At 55.3% G+C, this 20,626-nt stretch overlaps 3 protein-coding genes across 5 annotated transcripts in view; 1 reads left to right on the forward strand and 2 right to left on the reverse strand.

Moving 5' to 3' along the window:
- The window catches only part of CHRD (chordin), a 9,032-nt gene extending 4,168 nt beyond the window's left edge, over nt 1-4,864 (reverse strand). Inside the window, 15 exon segments of the mRNA XM_040621494.1 lie at nt 60-280; nt 637-793; nt 1,419-1,538; nt 1,644-1,750; nt 1,901-2,048; nt 2,125-2,207; nt 2,291-2,431; nt 2,567-2,708; nt 3,069-3,156; nt 3,280-3,312; nt 3,314-3,350; nt 3,441-3,569; nt 3,717-3,846; nt 4,347-4,450; nt 4,684-4,864. Coding sequence (XP_040477428.1) covers nt 60-280; nt 637-793; nt 1,419-1,538; nt 1,644-1,750; nt 1,901-2,048; nt 2,125-2,207; nt 2,291-2,431; nt 2,567-2,708; nt 3,069-3,156; nt 3,280-3,312; nt 3,314-3,350; nt 3,441-3,569; nt 3,717-3,846; nt 4,347-4,450; nt 4,684-4,831 — 1,788 coding nt within the window. The 5' untranslated portion in view covers nt 4,832-4,864.
- Nucleotides 4,865-6,878: 2,014 nt separating this feature from the next.
- Nucleotides 6,879-12,076, forward strand: THPO (thrombopoietin). Of its 3 annotated transcripts, XM_040621750.1 has the most exons (7): nt 6,879-7,092; nt 8,417-8,574; nt 8,810-8,934; nt 9,237-9,323; nt 10,827-10,994; nt 11,236-11,316; nt 11,433-12,076. In XM_040621750.1, exons 2-7 carry the CDS (start codon nt 8,562-8,564, stop codon nt 11,838-11,840), a joined length of 882 nt encoding a protein of 293 aa, XP_040477684.1. In that variant the 5' UTR covers nt 6,879-7,092; nt 8,417-8,561; the 3' UTR covers nt 11,841-12,076. The 3 variants fall into 3 exon arrangements, with proteins under 3 accessions (XP_040477684.1, XP_008703461.2, XP_040477683.1); XM_008705239.2 differs by having other exon boundaries at nt 11,236-12,076; XM_040621749.1 differs by lacking the exon at nt 6,879-7,092 and having other exon boundaries at nt 7,779-8,574; nt 11,236-12,076.
- Nucleotides 12,077-15,250: 3,174 nt separating this feature from the next.
- Nucleotides 15,251-20,272, reverse strand: POLR2H (RNA polymerase II, I and III subunit H). The gene is made up of 6 exons (XM_008705240.2): nt 20,168-20,272; nt 18,637-18,776; nt 17,367-17,450; nt 17,190-17,283; nt 16,557-16,640; nt 15,251-15,610 (listed from the first exon to the last, which is right to left on the reverse strand). The coding sequence occupies exons 2-6, from the start codon at nt 18,707-18,709 to the stop codon at nt 15,493-15,495; spliced, it is 453 nt and encodes a 150-aa protein (XP_008703462.1). The 5' UTR covers nt 18,710-18,776; nt 20,168-20,272; the 3' UTR covers nt 15,251-15,492.
- Between the last annotated feature and the right edge of the window lie 354 nt (nt 20,273-20,626).

A 20,626-nucleotide genomic window follows, 5' to 3' on the forward strand; every position in this document is an offset into this window, starting at 1 on the left:
AAAAAAAAAAAAAAAAAAAGCAGATCTTTTCCAAGCTGCCTCCACCATCACGTCCTCACCTCTGGGCCATAGAATCCCTTCAGCAGCCGCCGGGGCCCTGGCATCCCAGGAGGCCCAAGGAGGTGGGCAGTGACAGTGCCCTGTTCTGAGCCACCAAGCCCAGCCAGCAGCACTTCATAGTGCAGATGACAGTGGGTATCCAGGGAGAGCCAGGCATGTCCTGCTGCCTGGCTCTGCACAGGGGGTAACACCAGGGCTCCTGCCAAGGGCACGGGCAGTGCTGGATCCAGATAGAGGAGAGGTGACAGATGAGGAGGGGGCCTAGAGCAGCCACTCCCTTCTTCCCGGTATTCCCCATCTCCCCCGTCTTCCCCCGACACGCATTCCACACGTTGGTGGACGCTGTCCATAGGCCCAGGGCTGAGGGGCAGCAAGTTTTAGACCCCTGCACCATGGCCACGGAGAGGGTCTCCCAGCAGGGCTACCATCTACACCCCCACCTTCTCCAGATGCCAACCTGCGGCTCAAGCACAGAGAAAGACATACCAGGCTCTGGCCCCCTGGCACCATCCCTCACATGCTTGAGTCACAGATTCGAGGACGCCAGAGGGCAGGCGAAGCCCTGGGGCCACTCACTCTCATGGCGGGCGCTGTGTCCACTATAGGGCAGGGCAGACACGTGCCCCCGCAGTTCTCCATCTGGGAAGTCCTTGGTGCCCACGTTCAGGAACAGCTCATTCTGCAGCAGCATATGAGCCCCTCGGGCACCCAGTCCAGGGCAGACACCCACAGCCTGGGGGGGGGGGGCAGGGAAGGATGAGCCGCAGCTGCAGCCTGCCAGATGCCAGATGAACCCCTCCTCACCCTTCACACAAGCCCAAGATTCCGAATGCCTTTCTGTGTTTTGTGCCCCCGTTACACCCAACACACGCACACGCATAACTGGATAAGCACCTCGCAAGCCCAGGTTCAAGTCCCTCCTCTGCCACTCCTACCTATGCAACAATCTCGAGGAGTTATTTAACTTCTCTGATCCTTCACTTCATCATCTATAAAATGGGAACCATGAGAGCCAAAAATAATATCAGAAAGGCGATCAGTGCAGTATGCAGCACAGAGAAAGGCTCAGTAAGCGGCACCCATGGTTATCACATTTCTAATGACATGGTCTCCCTGTCCAACTCCTCCATTTGATGTGACATTGCTGAGGATGGGGGCACATCTGATTTTCTTCATATTCCGGTCCCTAGCCTGAGGCGTCCTAAAAATGTGCCCAGGGAATCAGTGTGTCAATGAGAGAACCTGTGGTTGAGTGAATGATTCCAAACATCCCCGCTCATCCAGCCCGGCTTTCCACGCCCCTGAGTTTTTACCCCAGTGCATGGGCCCCGTGGCCTGGCTCTGCCGACAGCACTTACTGTGTGTCCTCCCAGCTGGAGGCCAGCCATGTGGCACAGGACAGTGCGCTGGTTTCTCCGCTGAGGTTTCGTCTCCAGCGTCATGGCCACCACCTCACTGCCTGTACCCACCACTTGCACCTGGGGGGCAGGGTTGGGGAGGGCAAATTGGAATGGCGGAGAAGGCCCGAGGCCTGAACCGTGCAGGCCAAAGCCCCTCTCACCCGTGCAGCCCCTGACTCTTACCTGGTAGATCAGGGAGCCATTTCCCAGCAGCGTAAGGCTGGCTGAGCCGGCTGCACCCGTCTGAACTGGGATCAAGGCATCGGCCCCACAAAGGACACTTTGCAGCACTGCAGGGGGACAGGAAAGGTGGAGGCAGGCTTGTCCCACGGCCATTCATCACCCCTCAGCCCCCAGGACTCCTCCCATACCCACCCTGGCCGCTTGTCTGTGCCTCTCAGTGGTGTGTGCCCAAGGTGCCAGGCCCCACCCCGCCTCACCATCGCAGCTCTGCCTGGCAGCGATGTGTCCACTGATGCGCAGCCCTGGCCCACCTGCCCTTTCCAGGGCCATCTGTAGCTCCCCCAGCACCAGCCAGTCCATCTCCTGGGCTGTCAGGTTGGGCAGCACCTCAGCAAAGCCTGGCTCCTGGGGACAGAGCGAGGGATGGTGGGTGCAGCAAGAGGCCAGCGCAGGTGGCAGCAGGAGCCAGACCCTCACTCACCTGGACTGAGGCATTGGCCTGGAGCTCTCGCAGTAGCTGCCCCTGGTGCAGAATCTGGAGCCGCAAGGGAACCTGGGCCGGTCCTGCAACGGCCACGCGTGTGGATGCCTCTGAGGGACAGGTGCTCTCCCTATTCTCCTCACATGGCCTGCCCCGTCCTGCTTACCCCCGCTCCCGGATTCCAGCAGTCCATGGAAGAGCAGCAAAAAATGCAAGGAGTCCTCTGTGTCACTGAGAGTGAGTAGGGCGATGCCCCCTATGCCAGGCTGTGGGGGGCCTTCTAGGGTCAGGATGGCACTGAAGGTCTCTGAGGGGGAGGAGGAAGGACCATGAGAGCCCATCAGGAAGTCCCCTCCTCAGCCCACTCGATTCCTGGGGATAGAGAAGACTCAGAACTTCACGTCCAGGGAAGTCCAGGGAAACTTCACGTTTGCTCCCTCACCTGCAGCCAGGGCCCGGTGTCGGATGAGAGGCCCCCAGACCTCCCCTGAAGGGTGAGTGGGTGTCACAAGTGCCACATGCAGCTGTTCTGCCCTAAGGAGCCGCAGAGACAACCGAGGCACTGCCCGCCACACCCCACAGACCTGGAGCAGAGAGACAAGAAGGCCCTACTCAGACAGTATGCAACACAGGCCAGCTGAGAGGCCCAGCTCTGGTGAGGAAGGAATATGGGAAAGAGCCCCAAGCCCTCCTAGGAAGCTTAAGAAGGGGCCTTGGAGCCGGATGCCGGGGTCCAAATCCTGGCCCAACCACTTACTAGCTGTGTGACCTTGTACAAATCACATTCTGCTATGAGCCTCAGTTCCCTCATCTGTAAAATGGGCATCATAATGTCAGTGCCTTCCTCTCACTGGGCTGTGGTCAGGACCCAAGGAGGCAATTCAGAGCATGCTGTCAGTACAGTGCCCAGACTGGATAAGCACTCGTAAATGGCATCATCTCACCAGGCCATCTTGAGTGGGGGCTGCAGGGTGTTCAAACAGGACGCTGCCCGCGGAGTCTGAGAAGCGGATTCGAGTAGGGCGGTCCAGCCTGGGAATGAGGGTCCAGTGAGCATGGGCTCTGAGCCTAGGCCAGGAGCAGCTCCTCCAGCCTCTCCCAACTCTCCTTCTCCAGGCCCCAGCTGACCCCTCCTCCCATCTTCCCCTTTCTCACTGCCTGTAGGAGATGGAGAAACGCAAGCTAGACGGCCTGCGACCTGGGTCCTGTCAGCAGTGCCACGAAGTCTGCGAGGAAAAGATGTCCCGGAGTATTGTCACCCGCCGCAGCAGCCCGGCCCCCACCACCACCCCAGCTCCTGCCTGGCCCATACCTACCCGTGTGGCCATCTCCACGCACCCGATCCTCAGCGCCCGGCTCCCCGCGGTCGCTGTAGCTGCGGTGCTCTGGGTCCCGCGGATACTCGAAGGCCAGGCCCGTCGGCGGCCTCTCGGGACCGCTGCGCTCTAAGCCGGGAGGGGAAAACCCAGGCTTCAGCTGGGCACTAGGAGGGCCAGTTGGCCGTTCCATCTGCTCCATCCGTCCCAGCCGTGTGGCTCTGGACCAAGTATCACTGCCGTGCCGCCCTCCCCTCACCGCGGAGCAGGACTTACCCGGGGGGCAGGTCTGGCAGCAGTGTCCTGGCAGCAGCCGGGGCTGCACACAGGCCAGGGCTGGGCACTCGGGCTTGATGTTCTTGCAGCTGACCCTGCCCGGGCCCCTCGTGCGACGACCCCACTGAGGCTGCTTGCGGTGAAGACGGGAAAACCGAGTGAGTGCCAGACGCCAATTGGTGGGACCCCGGGGCGAGCAGGAGAGAGTCATGGGACCAGAGCAAGTTCATCCCATGGAGTCAGACCGCTCTGCTTCCTACAAGCTGTGTGACCCTAGACAAACTACTTAACCTCTCTGGGCCTTAGGGTCCCTATCTGGGAAATGGGGGAAGTAATAGTGTGTATCTAGCAGGACTATTCTAGGAGCTAAGTGAGAGACAGAAGAAACCGTTGGCTAAGAGCCTGACACATAGTGGGTGATCAATAACAGTCAACACCTGAGACTTGGAGAGGGCACTTCCTCCCCACTTTCTCTGCGGGGGGGGGGTGCGGAGGAATATATATATATATCCCAAATACCTGCAGACTTCGCTTCTTTCCGCTCAGCGGCTCCGAGTCCACTCTGACATCCCGGGACCCGAGCGCTCCCCAACTCGCAAGGGCCCCGGCCACGACATTGGGTTCACTCACCGCCTCGCAGGCGCACAGCACGCAGCGCATCACCCCGAAGGGCTCCCCCAGGTCCGGGTGCCACGTCTCGTCCAAGGCATAGACCTTCCCGCCGAAGGAGCAGCCTGCGGGGACGGGCTTGGCTGGCGGCCGCTGTCCCGCTCCTGCGGTGTGCCCGCCCTGGGCGCTGCCGGCCCGGCCCTGGGTCCCCCCCGCACGATGCGCCTCGCGACCCCCGCCCACCCCTCCTGGCCGCCCGCCGCGCTGAGCCACCTGCGCCCGGCGCCCCCTCCGGGCGGGCGCAGACTTGCCCCGAGCCGGACTCTCTGCCCGCGCGTCCCCCGGGGCGCCCACCTACCTGCCGCTCCCCGAATGGGCAGCGGCTCCTTCTCGGGCCGGATGGGCAGCGCGGGGGGCTCGGGGCCGGCGCCGTGGGCCGGCCGGCAGCCGAGCAGCAGCAGCCCGAGGAGCAGCAGCGGGGCCGGCGGGGCCGGGAGGCTCGGCATGACGCGAACGGGACAGCTGGGGAGGCGGGAGGGAGGAGGGAGCAGGAGAGGGAGGAGGGAGGTGGGAGGAGGGCCGGGTCGGGGGCGGTACGGCGGGAGGGGGCCGGGGCCAGGGCCCGGGCAGTGCGGCGAGGGGCTCGTCGGGCGGCGGGAGTCGGCGCCGGGCCGGGCGGGGCGGGAGGAGCGGCCGGGAGGAGCGCGGGCGGGCGGGCGCTGACCCGGGCCGTACGCGGCTCTAGTGCCCTGGGCGCCGGCTCTGGCCCGTTTTATGCCCCGCGCCCGGCGCCCCGGCCGGGGGCCTCCTCCTCAGCAAACGGGGCGGCGGCGGCGGCTCGGCGAGGGGCCGGGCTGAGCCCGGGGGGTCCGGCCCAGCGGCAGCGGCCCGGATCGCGAGTGGGGGAGGGGAGGGAGGGGCTGGGACGGGGCAGGGGAGGAGGGAGGGGCTGGAGGGGAAGGGGGAGAGGAGGGGGTAGGGGGAGGGGAGGGACCAGGGGGCGCGAAGAGGGGAGAAGAGGCGGGTCTGGAGCCCCCCGCTGCTGGCGGCCACAGGGCGGCTGCACCAGGAGGTGCGTGTCCGGCCCAAGACGGGAGCCCCAGGCCAGGGAGGGGCAGAGGCTGGGCCTGAGGCCTGGGCCGGCCACTGGACTAGTGCTCGGTGCCTGCCGGAAAGATGAAGACTTGTCTTTTAAGGATGACAACGTGCAGGAAAGGCCCGTCAACTGATCTCCCCTACTGTGGGCCCACAGCACCCCTCAAACCCCACACCACCCACACTCACTGCTTGGCCTGTGGCCCTACCTTTTCTCTGAGGTCTTCCCTTACTCTACCGTTCCCCAGGACAGGGACTTAGCCAGAAACAGAGTCCCCTTTCTGTCTGTGACAGTGTTTCCCTCCCTACAGTAACCTGTCCACAGGCCCATCCAACCATCATTGTCCCCAGCCTGACATCTTTTCTCACCCTCTTCCCTTCACCCAGGGAACCCTCTGCCTCTCTGCTCCACCCCCAACCTCCTTTGTCTTGGTTTCCTGGTCATGACTGCCTCCCCGTCCCCTCCCACACCCATTCGCCCACCATCCTCCCAGCCGTCCCAGCACCCTCCTTCCTAATCTTGGGAGGCATCTCGTCTGGCTGAACTGGAGAATTCCGGGATCCAGGCCATACTCCCTAGCCGACAGCCCCATCCTTGGGAGGAGGAGCAGGAGGGGAAGCGCTGGGGTGGGGGGGTGATGGGACAAGGTCAGGCCAGGAGGCCCCTGAGGACGGAGACTGTGAGGAGACTGGGACTGAGGGGAAGGCCAAGGAGCCGGGGCCAGGGCCGAGGAAGAGGGGGGCCAGCAGGAGGTATTTGCGGGGGAAGTTCAGCAGCTGTCTTCCCTGAGACAGGGACACATGGGCCTGGTTATCCGTCTTGTCACATATGGCGTGGTAGGCGATGGAAGAGGGAGACAGACAGGGCAAGCTCAGGAGAGCTCGAGCACAGAGGGAAGTGGCTTTAGCTGTCAGAGCCACTGAGCCCCCCCCCCCAAGAGGAGCCCCTGAGCCCAGCCTAACCACCCCCTGCACACACCCCTCACCTTGCAGTCCTCTCAAATGATCCAGACCCTTTTCCTATAACACTGACCAATGACAGGGTCATTCCCTAAAACAGGCAATGCCCACATTGCCCCTGGGACAGGGGGAATAAGACATGACCCCCAAGGGGTTATAGGAGACAAAGGCAGGAAAGCAAGAGCCCTAGAGGGTCTCAGCAGCAGGTGTGCTGTCCAGGGAAAAGAAATCTGGCCAGATAGGAACTGAAAAACCCACCAGTCTAAAACCAGAACCAGATCTCTGCTCCTCTTCCACGGGAACAAAAATGTCCTGCCAGATTTCTTCTGGGAAAAAAGACCTGTTCCCCTCCCATCTTCTCCCCCAGCCAGGTCCCAGGTTTCCCATCTCCTAGAAAAAGATGGATCCCCCAGTTGAAATCCTCCCTGTGGTGTGTGTGTGTGTGGGTGGAGGAGCTGGGCTCTGCTAGTGGACCATGGTCCAGACAGGGGCTCCACGTTCAGTGCGGGTGGGAGGAGAAGGCGTCACTTCCGGGGGCCTTCACCAGTATCTGGTGGCTCCCTGCTCTCTGATTGGGCAGAAGTGTCCTGGGCAGGCCTGTGACCCCACTGCTGTGGAGCGGCTGTGCCCCAACACTACGTGTCTTCCTACCCATCGGCTCCCCGGAGTGCCGCCTGCTGTGCACTCGGGTCCTGGAGCCCTTCTCCACCCGGTGAGTGGCAAGCGGGGTTTGGAGTTAAGTGAGGGTAGGAAAGACAGGAAAGAGGAATTGGGCTCTCCGCTGGGGGAGGGGCAGGCAAACTGGAACCTACAGGCACTGACCTTTGTCGAGAAGAAGCGTAGCCTTCCCAGAATGGGAGGAGCGGGACAGAGCAGGGGTAGGGGGTAGGGTGCCGGGTTCTGAGGGACTGATCACAGACTTGGAGGATATAGCACTGTCCTGGAAGGCTCTAAGGAAAGGGGACGTGTGCCCAGGGAGAAAATAAGAAAGGTGGTGCGTTTAGGGCTTAGGGCATATACCATCAAGCTGGACACTGGCCCAATCCCCATTCTTACCCAGTCATTCCTAGTTAGCTTAAGGTTCTGAGTCTTGGGACTGGGGAAGCTGGGCCCAAGGAGAGGGTAGTGGGAGGAGGGCTCACGCATGTTGACAGACCTACAGGAAATCCCAATATTGAATCAGGTGCAGGCCTCTTTGCACAACTTGTCAAAGAAGGAGGAGGCCATGTGGGGGGTCCTGTGAAGGAACTGGAAGGGGTCTGCAGAGGGGGAAGGGAGGACGATGTGGGCTATGAGATGGATACCGTGGGTGTCCAAAGCGAGCTAAGCCATGCAAGGTGGGTGCCTCACTCAGCAGGTGCCCATTGCTGGGCAACTTGCCTCAGGTAGGAAGTCCCAGGACCATTAGCCCCACTCTCTGCCTCAGATTTTAGGACTGGGAGTGCAAAGAAAAATTCCAAGAGGTTTATGGGTGGAGGTAAATGGAGAGAGAACGAGCGGTTAATTGCTCCCATACCACCTTCTCATAATCTTGTAATCACCAACCCCTAGTAGTCCAGTTTTGTTTTCCCCCAAGTCGCCGCCTCAGCCCCACTCCCCCAGCTACCCCTCAACATATTGCACGTTTGCTAGCTCCTCAGCCTGACCCTATATCCCACTTTCCAACCTCTTCCTCCAGGCTTATGCCACAATACTCCTATTCCCTCTTCCCATCCCAGATTTTCTCCAACCAAACAACCAGGGCTGCTCAGAAGTTGAGGCCAATTAAGATGTGTGTGTGTGTGTGTGTGTGTGTCCATATTCCGTCCTGCTGCTCTCAGCGGGGGCAGGGGCACCAGCCCCATGTCAGATTCACTGAGGAACCCTGACAAAGAGGAGACACCATATGCCACAGTCATAAGGAGACCTGGGAGCAGTCAGAGCGTTAGCAGTTCCAGGCTGGTCAGCATCTCATGCCCTCCCAGCAGCTGTTCCCTGCACCAGGCAGTCTTTTCCTTGACACCTGATTAAATGTTCATTATTCCTGTCACTTGCAGGATAGATTCCAGACCCTCTTCCTCAGCCCACCTGTGCCCCACTGTGCAAGAAGTGCCAGAGCCCAAGCCGCCTCCATGGCCCCAGGAAGGATTCAGGGGATAGGCCCCATCCAGGGAGCCACTCCTACCAAACAGCCTGGCCAGAATGGAGCTGACTGGTAAGGACATACCTGCGGGACCTGGGGCCCAATCAAAGCAGGGTTAAAGATGAACGAGAAAGGACATGTGCTGCCAGGAGGGAGGGCTGAGGGAACCCAATCTCCCAGGATTAAGGCTTCTAAAAGGTAAGTTCCCTGGATTTCAGGTCTGGGTCCTAAATGGGAATTCCTGGACTACCACCTGACAATGATTTCTTCCTTACCACCCTTTCAACCTCACTTCTCCTCATCTAAGAACTGCTCCTCGTGGTCATGCTTCTAACTGCAAGACTGGATCTGTGCCTCCCGGCTCCTCCCGCCTGCGACCCCCGTCTCCTAAATAAACTGCTTCGTGACTCCCATGTCCTCCACAGCAGACTGGTGAGAATCTCCCAGCACTCTCCCCTCTATCCATTGACTGGCTAGATACCCTTACTCCCATCACTCCCTCTCACTCCCTGATCCGATCACTGTTCTTCCCATATTGTCTTTGGAAAGACCACCACCTCCCCATCACCACTCCTTGACAAGGATTATGATTTGCAATCTAGTCCACTTTTAAAATCTCTAGTCTGGATACGTATTACTCATGGAAGCCTGTCCTCGTCACTGGGTCACTATACCCCCCTCCTTTACTTGAGCTCCCTTCTCCACCCCACCCCATCACCAATCTTTTTCAATAGAGCCAGTGTCCAGACGTTAACCCTTTGTTCACACCTGTCCTGCTGCCTGCTGTGGACTTTAGCTTGGGAGAATGGAAAACCCAGAAGGTAAGAAAGCCACCCCTTCCTTTGGTTCCCTAACTCCTGTCTTCATTAGTTTGCTACTGCTTCCCATGGATTCTTCAAAATTCCTGAGCTCCCCAAAAATATCTCACGTCGGGCTTGGCCACCCTAACCTAATCTACATTCTACTCTAATGATATCCTCTGACAAGATGGCTTGCAGTCCCAGTATGTGAAAAGAGGTTCAACGCTGAACACCCAGAAAAGCTGAATCGAAGTCTCTCACGGCCGCGCCTCTGACCTGTTCCCATGCAAACTTCCTAGGCTGGCATGAAGAAGTAAGACTCATCTGTCATCCTCAGATGACACAGAACTGGGAAGCAGAGCTTAAATAACAAAAGACAGAATCAGGATTCAAATTGCTGAAAGCCTAGAGCAAAACCACGGTAAAATTTCATAGAGATATACGAAACTTCTACATTTACTCAGAGTAATCAAGGAAAGTCCTAGTCCAGCTTTCCGGCCATGATGCCCCCACTTCGCCTTATATAAACCCTGGCCCTCGAACATCACTGTGAACAAGATCCGGGAGGCTGGAGCTGACCTCAGACTTAGCAGGGAACGCTACTAAAGCTGCCCTTTGAAAAGCTAGTGATTGGAGGTGGCTTTCGACATTTAGCATCCACCTTGTGGAAATAGGCCTAAAAACCTTTAAGAGGCCTGCACTTAACAGGACTGAGTTGAGTACTGGATATCCTCCTCTAGATACATGCTCATTTATTCAGAGGGACCATATTAAACTAGCATGTGTCCAGAAGGAAGAAGCAACCTGAACAGTGAGAGGTTAGAAAACGTGTTATGTGAGGAATGGCTTAAAAAAAAAAAAAAAAAAAGCCAGTCTGATGAGTTTGGAGAAGCGTTGAGCCTTGTGGTATAACTGGACATGCTTCGGTCTGAGGCTCAGGAACCTCCTGGGAGGGAGCCCTCCTTGCAAGGTCAGCTCTTCTACCTCCCAGATCCCTGGAATCCCCTTTCTTCCCTCAGGTCTTCTGGGGAGGGGGGGACTAGGCCAGGGACGAAGGGCAGTTCCTAGGGATCCTTGCCGTTCCAGCTCCGCCATCGGTCACTAAGCCCCTTTCCTCCATCTTCACGATCTCTGGGATGGTCTCATGTCTACGTTAAGTTTTCAAAAAAAAAAATCATACGTTCCTAGGATTTTGTAGCAGAAAGAGTAGACTGGCAGCACTAGAACCGAGAGGTTAAAAACTGTCATAGCACAGATTTCGACGTAGCGTAAGGGGGAAAAGAACTTCTCTGACTGAAATCAAGTGTTAAGACCAGGCTGGGTTACCGGACACTGGAGTGATTCAAGCAGAGGCTGATGACCAATTGTCGGGAGACTGTGAAGGAATTCCTGTGCTGGGTGGGACCTTGGTCCTGTCCAATTCTCAGCTCCTATGATTCATTGCGCTGGCTACTCCTCGGGGCTCCCCACCCGCTATTAGCATGCCCTTTGAAGCAGGCCGCTTCTCCCTTCCATCTTTTGCAGGAGCAGACCAAGGCACAGGACGTTCTGGGAGCTGCAGCCCTTCTGCTGGAGGGAGTAATGGCAGCCCGGAGACAACTGGGACCCACCTGCCTCTCATCCCTCCTGGGACAGCTTTCTGGACAGGTCCGCCTCCTCCTTGGGGCCCTGCAGGGCCTCCTGGGAACCCAGGTAAGTCAGTCCTGAGTCAAGGGGACTGCAGAAACTGTCCTTTGCTGACTCAGTCCGTTTAGAAGACCTGAGGGAAGAAAGGCGAATTCTGGGGATCATGAGGATAGCACAGCTGACCAACTAAGGAGCGCTCCCTCCCAGCCACAAAGTCTGGGTGCTGGCACCTTAGCTTTCCCTGGAGACGAGGGAGGCATGATATCGGGCCCAGGTCTCTGGCCTCAGGCCCATCCTCTGCCCTCAGCTTCCTCCACAGGGCAGGACCACAACTCACAAGGACCCCAGTGCCATTTTCCTGACCTTCCAGCAACTGCTCCGAGGAAAGGTGCGCTTCCTGCTGCTTGTCGTAGGGCCCACCCTCTGTGCCAAGCAGGCCCTCCCCACGACAGCTGTCCCAAGCGATACCTCGCTACTCCTCACACTGCACAAGCTCCCAAACAGGACTTTTGGATTGTTGGAGACAAACTCCAATGTCTCAGCCAGAACTACTGGCTCCGGACTTCTGAAGAGGCTGCAGGGATTCAGAGCCAAGATTCCTGGTCTGCTGAACCAAACCTCCAGGTCCCTAGAACAAACGCCTGGACCCCTGAACAGGACACACGGACCCTTGACTGGAACCCATGGACTCTTTCCTGGACCCTCACCCACAGCCCTAGGAGCCCCAGACATTCCTCCGGGAGCTTCAGACATGGACTCCCTGCCCCCCGACCTCTGGCCTGGATATTCTCCTTCCCCAATCCATCCTCCTATTGGGCAATACACACTCTTCTCTCCTTCACCCACCTCGCCCACCCCCCCGGGGCCAGCTCCAACCTCCATCTCCTGACCCCTCTGTCACACCCAACTTGACCAGTCCTCTTCTGATTGCAGCCCACCCTCACTTCCAGAATCCAGCTTAAGAGGAGTAAGGTACTCTGGCCCTGCCAGCATCAGCACTGTCTCCATGTAAAGTTCCCTTTCTGGGAGGGGAGGCCCTGGGAGTCAAGTTATACCAGATTTCCTGCTTTCACCTGAAACCCAAACCCCTGCTAACGGGGGATACACGGGACAGAAAAGGGGATCATTTTTCACTGTATATTGTAAAACTTCAGAAGCTATTTTTTTAAACTATCAATAATATTCACCAGAGCAGCTAGCTAGTTATCTTTGGTCTATTTTATGCACAAATTTACAGCTTCCTAATTCTCTACGTGCTCTTTTTCATACAACAATTCTGCAAAGGGCTGGACCGGCCTGACTTCTGAATGGAGGTAGAAACTAACCTCACGTCAGAAAACAGGGAAAAAAAGAGCTTTGGTTTTCTACTCAGAGCTAAGGTTAGTCTCTTTATCCCCTTTACTGTCATTCTCAGTGGGACTCTGATCTCCTTTTCTTAGGAGATCCCTACTCTTGTCTCAGAAGGGCTGTCTCTTCACAATCAACAAAACCGAGCCTATATAAAGAATAAATAAGAACACCCAAAACCTAGCTGAAAAGCAATAGATCTCCCCCTTCCCTCCCCTCCAAAAAGGTTAACAGGAAGCCTCAGAGCGCCTCACACCCCAGGTAAGGCTGAGCAGACAGTTCAGTCAAGACAAAACCTGGATGTGACAGCTGCGCAAACAGCGAGAGCTTCAGCCTCTCAGCGGGAAGCCTCACCAGGCACGGGTTCCTGCCTCCCTCCTGTGGAGGTCAGGGGGAAGTGCAGGAAGTGGCAAGAGTCAGTCTCCCAGGGCTCACACAGCGGGAGGGACAAGTACAAGTTGAAGGCCCATTTCCCAATTCCCAGAAGTCCACAATATCTAAAAAGCAGCCCTATGTGACCGCCATGAACTCTGCTAAGGATTCTCTAGAGAAGCCAGGCTTATGGAGCTCTGCAAAGAAATGCCGCCGTGGTGCCTAGGAAAAGGTTTATATCGCCCCAAACAAAAACCCCATTGCAAAGGTCAACCCTAGCTCCAGAGGCTCCTGTAGGAAGACTAACAGGTTTCCATCTTCCCTCCCCGCGACTCCCCAAAGGAGAGGAAAAACTACCATGTGGGTAAAAAAAGCCAAGATCCCAGAGTTCCAAACACCACCACAAGTACCCCACCATCACTAAAGGTATTGCAAAATAGAAGAATGAAAGCCAGTATGCCAGGAGCCTTATGCAGGTTACCTTTTATAGTGCTCGCACACCTCTGTCAGGCTGGGGTGTTATCAGTCCCAGAGAAGCCAGGCACGTTCTCAATGCTCACACAGCCTGTGAGCAAGAAAAGAAGAAACAGCCTAGGCTGACTAGAGCCCATATCGTCCCCAGCGTGGTACACTGTCCAACAGATCACTCAGTGATTCTGCTTATTAGAAAAGATGTGGAAGTCCTGAGGGAGGAAATACATCACCAATTAAAAAGTTCTGAGTAGAAAACCAAAGCTCTTGGACGGGGGTGACCAATTTAGACATCTCCAGGTGTCCTCCTCTCCCATCATGGACAGGACAGTTGCAATGGAGAAGAAATCGACAAATGCACAAAGCTCAAAAGTGGTTGTTCAAATCTCAGAGGGTGTCGGGTTTTGCATGTGAGAGAATAATCCTTCCACACTACCGATGCCAGCATACCGTCAAGGGAATGGGAAGTGGAAGTTGTAATTTACTGAAATACCAAACTAGACTAAACGTAATGATCAAATGAAGAACTTTGTGGCCCATGAAAGTCAGTACCTGGGACAAGATACGCCAAAGGGACCAAAGGCAAAAGCTTCAGCATTCTCAGCACAGTGAGATGAGGGACAAGGACAGAAAAACTACAAGTATACAGCCAGTAGGTTCCAGGCATACAGAATTGGCATTTGATCTACTTTAGGGCAAATGCAAATAACTCATGGGCTTCTCCAGTGTGAACTAAGCTGTCCCTATTGAGAATCTAACCCTTCCCAAAACTTCGTCAGGCTGATTCTATCCCTTCTTCCCTTTACACAAAACACAAAAAAACTGTTAACAACCAGAACACCCTTCTCTCTATTCAACTGCATGCCAGTTCTCTCTTCTGCCACCCCAGGACAGCCAGGATAGCGTGCTATGCTACCCCACAAACTATTACTGGGAATTAAGCTCTCCGACTCTCACCTAAATCCATTCTTCTCCAACAACCCCCAAAAATCTGACTCCATGTAAAAGTTCTAGGATTCCACAAAAATTCATCCCACCCCCCACCGCACCTTCTATACCCCCCCACATAGTAAACCAAAGAAACACCTTTTCCTCTCCCCCTGCAGAGATCATTCATTTTCAACCCATTTCCCTAAATACTACTTCTAACACCTTCTGTAAAGACCTGAAAATGATGGGGAAGGAAATACCCCTGGGCATCCCAGCAGGGGGACCGGCTCCCTGAGGCAAAGCCAGGAGATCAAAAGAGAAAACTGCTTAATACACACTCGCCATCTTTCTGGATTGTTACCCTGAATTTCCCAGGGGAAACCAGAGTCCAGTATACTTTCTCAGAGACCTCGCACGCCAGGCGGAAGAGCCAGCTCATATGCTGAAGTCCTAGTAAGCATCACCACTTCCTCAATTTTGTTCTTGCCCAGTTTTAGGTTAGTGCCTGTAGTCAGGCTGCTCCATTGTCCCGGGTACTGGCACCGGACTGCCAACCTCATTGGTATTGCTGCCCTGTCCACTTCACTGGTCTGTGCAGCAGCTGCGGGTTCAGTGTCACTGGTGAGAACCGCCCCCCGCCCCCCGCCCTGACTTACCCTCCCTCCAGGTTGCCAATAGAATGTAGAGCAGACACCTGGCTCCTCCACCTGTTCCCACAACCACCAAATCTGCTCTTCCTACTCTCTTCGTAGTCAGGTCCCAAGCCAGTATCTAAAAGCCTCCACCCAAAGCTTCCACAAAAATGAACATTTCCAGGCTATGCAAGTGACTCATTCAAATCAACGTGATCTGACTTCCTAAGAGACTGAAAGTGTTGGAAGGACACAAGCAGGGCTCCTGTCCAATTCAAAATTCTATGCCAAATGGGTGGTATCTTCTGGGGCTGGGGTGCCCTCAAGAGCCAAAAGCACAATACTCTCTCTCCCAGATAGAAAATCACACTGGAAAATAAATGTTGGGGATAGTCAACAAGGAGGCTGAGATAACCCTAAAGCCAGATACCAAAAGGCCGGAACAGACCCTACATTGACATGTAATCACCTGGCTGTGGGCCAGAAATATATACCACAGGCAAATTGGAAAAAAATGAGTTTAGGGTAATGGAAAAGATTTTTTTTTTTTTAAGGCGGGGAAAAAGAGTCTGAAAAAGTAAAGTTTAATAAAAAAATCATATACACAAAACAACTTCTGATTTGTTTTAAGCTCTCCCACTGGGTCTTTCACAGGCAAGTTTCCCATTGAGTCCAGACCACCTCCAGATGCACCCCCAGTGGCCAGCCAGCCAGCCCTTCCTGAACAGGCGGTCAATAGTAACTGCTCCTCAGGCCCGAATGGATGTCCACGTCCTGAGTGACTAAGCAGCAAGGCTGGCTTCCTGGGTGCTTCAGAAGGCCAGTTTCTTCATCAGCAGATAAACTCTGGAATCCACTTCAAATCCATGCAGGTTGTTGGCATCACCCTGCAGTCTCATGAGCAGGCCACCATAAGACACGTAGGCGGAGCTGAAACGGAAAGCCCCAGTCCCATGAGTTTAAGCTCTGGAGCAGCAGCGACCCAGTGGCTCTCCATCCCAGCGTAAGAAAAAGAGGCACCCTTCTAGTGTTTTGTCATGAGGAACCAAAATTCAGACAAGGATGAATGCACAGATTTGTGCAAAGAAGTGTTGGTATCAACAAAAGCGGGAAATGCTACCTGCCCAGAATAACGGAAATGGTCAAATGAATTAAGATATATCCATTTACTGGAATGTTACGCAGCTATTAAAATGTTTAGGAAAAGCTTTAAACTGACATGGGGAAACCGATCTTACTTAAACATAACTTCCAACATAACTTGAAGCAAAAAGAGCAGAAGAAAACACTGTAATAAACAACGTGATCTCAAAGAAAAAAGTACACAGGAAAAAACCTAGAATATTCAAAAATGTTTATGTGAAAGATTCCCTCTGGGTATGGAATTATAGGTGACTTTTTTTGCTTCTTCACATTACTTCTCTGCTTTTCAAATTTCTTACAAAGGGCACATATTGTTTTAATAAAATTTTAAAGAAGAGAAAAAATAGCTGGGAAACCAAAGAACTAGGGATTGGATTGCAGAGTAGCAAAACACACTCACAAATAAGCAAAAACAAAAAAGCCTAGCAGTTTAATCACTTAATACTGCATCTAGTTCCTGGGGAAGCAACCTTCCTTTGCACTTCACATAGCAAGATCATCAGCTTCTCATTTGGACCCCTGGGCCCTGAGGTCCTGACAAAGGGCCAAGTGAGCAGCCTGCATTTCAGACTGGAAACTGTTCCCACAACAGTTTCTTTCTGGGTCCCACCTAGGTCTGAGGTGCATGGGGAGAGAGACCCAACCCAGGAAACATGAAGCATGGCCCAAATTTTCAGAGCAGAGCTTAGATTATCAGAACGGGCAAGGGTTCTTACAAGACCATGGAACTTACAGACGCGTTGCTGCTTCAGTAGAAGTTTCGTCGCCCTCGATCCTGTATACTTTCCCATACATTACATACTCAAACTGGTCAGCCCTGTGGAACAGTAGTGGCAAAGTTATTCTTCAAAGTAGTTAACAAAAATAAAAAGCCCTTTAAAAATGGTAACTGGCAACTAAGTGTCAACATTCTAACAGACATTTTCCAAATGCAAGGCCATTTAGTCCTCCCAGCGACCCTTTGAGCAAGGTGTGACCATCTCTACCTTACTGATGGGGAAACTGAGGCTGCAAGAGGTTAAGGCTATTCAACAAGTAAGTGATAGGGCTGAGATTTGAACTCAGTGGAGCTCCAAAGCCTTTCCATCACACCAAACTCCCTCCCAAGATGCAAGGCTCACACAGCCTGGGTCACTCAGTGGTCATCTCCTTAGCCATCGATAAGCTACAATCTACAAGCATGTAATCATTGCCCCGGATAAACACCTGGCTGGCTGAATTCTTAAGTGCAGCAATTTCCTTAAGGCTGCTCAGATTCTATTGATAATCATTTATTCCACAAATTAAAGACCCTTAGGTCTTTCTATACCACTCAACTACTTAGTCCTCAGGCACATTTCAAGTAATCTCTTCTTCACTTCCTCACCTGGAAGGTCTATCATCTGTGGGGTTGTATTCACCGTCATCCAGGGTACCATCTTCATATAAGGTACTGGCTATGACCAACCGGAACTTGTCACCTGAAAATCATGGCAATATCTGAGGCTGAAGAAGAGCTGAACTGAAAAAAAGCCTCCTGCTATTGTCTGTGTTCAGTACTTACCCAAGTCCACAGGGTAAATCTGAATGTTTACATCTAAGATCAGGTCCATCTTGAAAGATTCACTCTCACAATGTAGTCGAGACACTTGAGGGAAGTAGAGAAAGAATGGCATAGGTAATTGCCAGGCCCAGGGCAGACCCCACTTTGGAGGATTATATGTAATTGAACACTCATTCTAACCCAGTCTGCATGCACTAGCCTCTCATCTGCTCCCCAAGAAGTGCAGACTCAATCAGAACCATATATGCCAGGAGGACAGGGGAGAAAACTATGGCAAGTGGACAGAATCCCAGAAAAGAATCAAAGGCCCTCTTGGCAATAAATAATACCCAGGTTCTAGGCCTGCCTAGGTGATTAAGAAACAACCTGACTTTGGGAAAGTCATTCATTCATCCAAAGGTTTTGTCTTTCTGTGCCAGATGCTGTGCTGAGTGGATTATTAGGACTCTAAGAACTGGTGTTAGTGGGATGCCTGGGTGGCTCAGTCAGTTAAGCATCTGCCTTCGGCTCAGGTCACAATCCCAGGGTCCTGGGATCGAACCCCACATCGAAACCCACATCGGGCTCTCTGCTCAGCGGGGAGCCTGCTTCTCCCTCTCCCTCTGCCTGCCGCTCTGCCTACTGGTACTCTCTCTGTGTGCGTCAAATAAATAAAACCTTAAAAAAAAAGTTTAGAACTGGCGTTGGTCTTGAAGAACCAATGTCTCAGTCTCCAGGCAAAGGAAGAGACACCAAGGAGGAACGATTACTGATCAATGACAGAATGAAGAGCTGTATAGCAAGCAGTCAATTCTAACTCAGAATGGACATCACAAAGAGTTAAACATTCTTAGGACAATACAAGAATATAGGCTCTGAGGTCGGATTACTCACTGTGCAGCCTTGGGTAGGTTACCTAACTTCTTGGAGCAAAATGGGTAAGGCACTACACACTACCTCATGGTGACTCTTGAAAGGAATAGTAGGGCAAAGTGTGTGTAAGGTGTACAATACAGCGCCCACCACAGAGTGGGTTGCGATTAGAAAGATGCAGTTTACCAGCACCATTAGAAAAGGCCACCCAGGCACAGGGCACAGCATGTGCGAAGCCAGGCCGAGTTCGGGAGTCTCCGTGTTCCCATCTATAACATGTTTCCTGAAGGAGATTCCTTTTCAGGAACTGCCGGTAGGGACAGGCCACGTGGGTTGGGTGGACAAGGGACCCAGGGGCGTGTCCCCGAGGAGGTTAGCCCCTTCCTCTAAACCGCCCATACGTCTACGTAGAGCTTACCTCGGTCAAACTTCTTGCCCTCCGGGTCAATGTCTTTCACATCAAAAATATCCTCAAACAGGATGCCCGCCATGGTGAGGTGGTCACGAAAGTAGCAGAGGGGCTGGGAGCGCGACCACGCGTAGGGGTACGCGCTCCCCCTTGCGTGGAGCAAAGGAGAGAAGAGACGAAAAGATTGCGCCTGAACAGCGGCAGCAAAAGACTAGAACCACGCATGCGCACGGACATGCAGTAACGCCACCACTTCCGCCGCCTGGCTCTCGGGGCTTCCTAACTTCCGCCCTGAATGATTCCTTCCAAGGGGCCCCAGGATTTAGGGCGGGTCTCAGGACAGGATAACTCCGCCCCGGGGCGGGGACACGATTAGTTCCACCTCCCGCCGAGGTGGCGCGGTTTCTCGCCGGACGCTGCGGCTCTACTGCGCCCTCTTGAGAGTCCGGGTCGGGAAGACTGGAATGTACGGGGCCTCCCGAGCCAGGGACCTTGATCTTTGGCCCAGAGAACCCCGGCCCAAGCGTTACCCTGCTGGTCTGCGTGCCCACCAAGGGCACAGTCCACGCCGAGGGCGGACGGAACAGAACTCCACCCCCAGCGCGCTGACCCTGCAGGGCGCAGAGCCCAGTCCCCCCAGCTGGCACTGAGGCCTCCTAGCCCAGCCCGGGCCGGACCGGCTTGGCCCTGCTGGATGTCACCCGAGCCGGGTCCGTCCAGTTTGGGAATTTGCCATGATGTCACTATGGGGAAGAGGAAAGCTTGCACTTCTCCCCTCCCCTGATACTCCTTACCACTGCCCTCTTCCCCTGGGCCCTACTCTCTTCCACTCCCCCTCTTCAGCCCGGCATTAACCCCATCACACTGCTCTCCTCCTGAGCACTGCCCCTTCAGCTTGGTACTACCTGTTCCCCAACCACTGCCTTCTCCCTCTGGATGCTGATCTATGTGCCCTTTCACGCTGGCACTGCCCTCTCCCACGGATACCAGCTCTTCCTTTATACTGCCCCTTCCTCTTGGGTGCTGGCTCCTCTCACACTGCCCCCTTCCTGGCACTGCCTCTGCCTCCCACATGCCCCTTCATCCTGGTACTGCGTCCTCCCGCACACTGCCTGTTTCCTGGGCACTGGCCTCTCCCCTAACACTATCTCTTACATTGCCCGTCCACCCTGTGCTCACCCCACCCTCTGCTCTATCCTTCTCCAGACCCTGATAGAGCACGCAGAGTCCCAGCGGGCTGTTCCCCCATGGTGGCGAGACGTCAGTAGCTACTTGAGTTTCTCTTTGGGCCCTGCCAGGGAGAAGCGACCTCTGTACCCCCACGCCCGCCTTCCAGGAGCGGCCTCGCCGGCACCTAGACATCTCTTCCCTCGGGCCTCACCCCTTCACTTTCCCTCCCCACCTCCACCCCGGTACGCCCCGCAGGCCTGGTTGTTCCAGGAGCGACTTCCTAGGGGAGCCGCGGAGAAGCGAAGGAAGGGAACCCCCGCCTTCTGGGCCTAGCGTCCCCCTCCGAGTCCCCTCCGGCTTTGCTTCTCACCCTCGACAGAAAAGAGGGACCTTGCCAGGCCCGTCTGAGCCGCTGGCCCCTCCGGAGAAGCAAGAGAGGGCGCCACTCCTGAGAGATTGAGCCCCAAGAGTCCGATGTAGACGGCTCTGCAGCCCCAGGCCCCAGGCCCTGCTGCTCCGGCGTCTCCAGCCCCTCCTGCCCGGGCTCCGGGCGCCGCGGGCCGAGCCCGGCCCATCCACGTGCCAGCGGACCCGCCCCCACTCTGGGCCCCGGCGCCCCTCTCAGTCCCAGGCCTTCGCGCGGAGGGGGCGCCGGCTAGCACGTTCCAAGCGCCCCCTGCCGCCTCCCCGCAGCCCGGGAGGCGGCCGCAACGCAGACCCCCGCCCGGCTGGGCCGGCCCCTGTGGATGGGCGGGCGGGCGGAGCGGCACGGAGGGCACCGCCCTCGGCCCGCCCGCCGAGGAGGGGACGCGAGCGGGAGGCTGAGCCA

The sequence above is a fragment of the Ursus maritimus genome, unplaced genomic scaffold (assembly GCF_017311325.1).
Source record: "Ursus maritimus isolate PB19 unplaced genomic scaffold, ASM1731132v1 scaffold_4, whole genome shotgun sequence".
Classification (NCBI taxonomy): domain Eukaryota; kingdom Metazoa; phylum Chordata; class Mammalia; order Carnivora; family Ursidae; genus Ursus; species Ursus maritimus.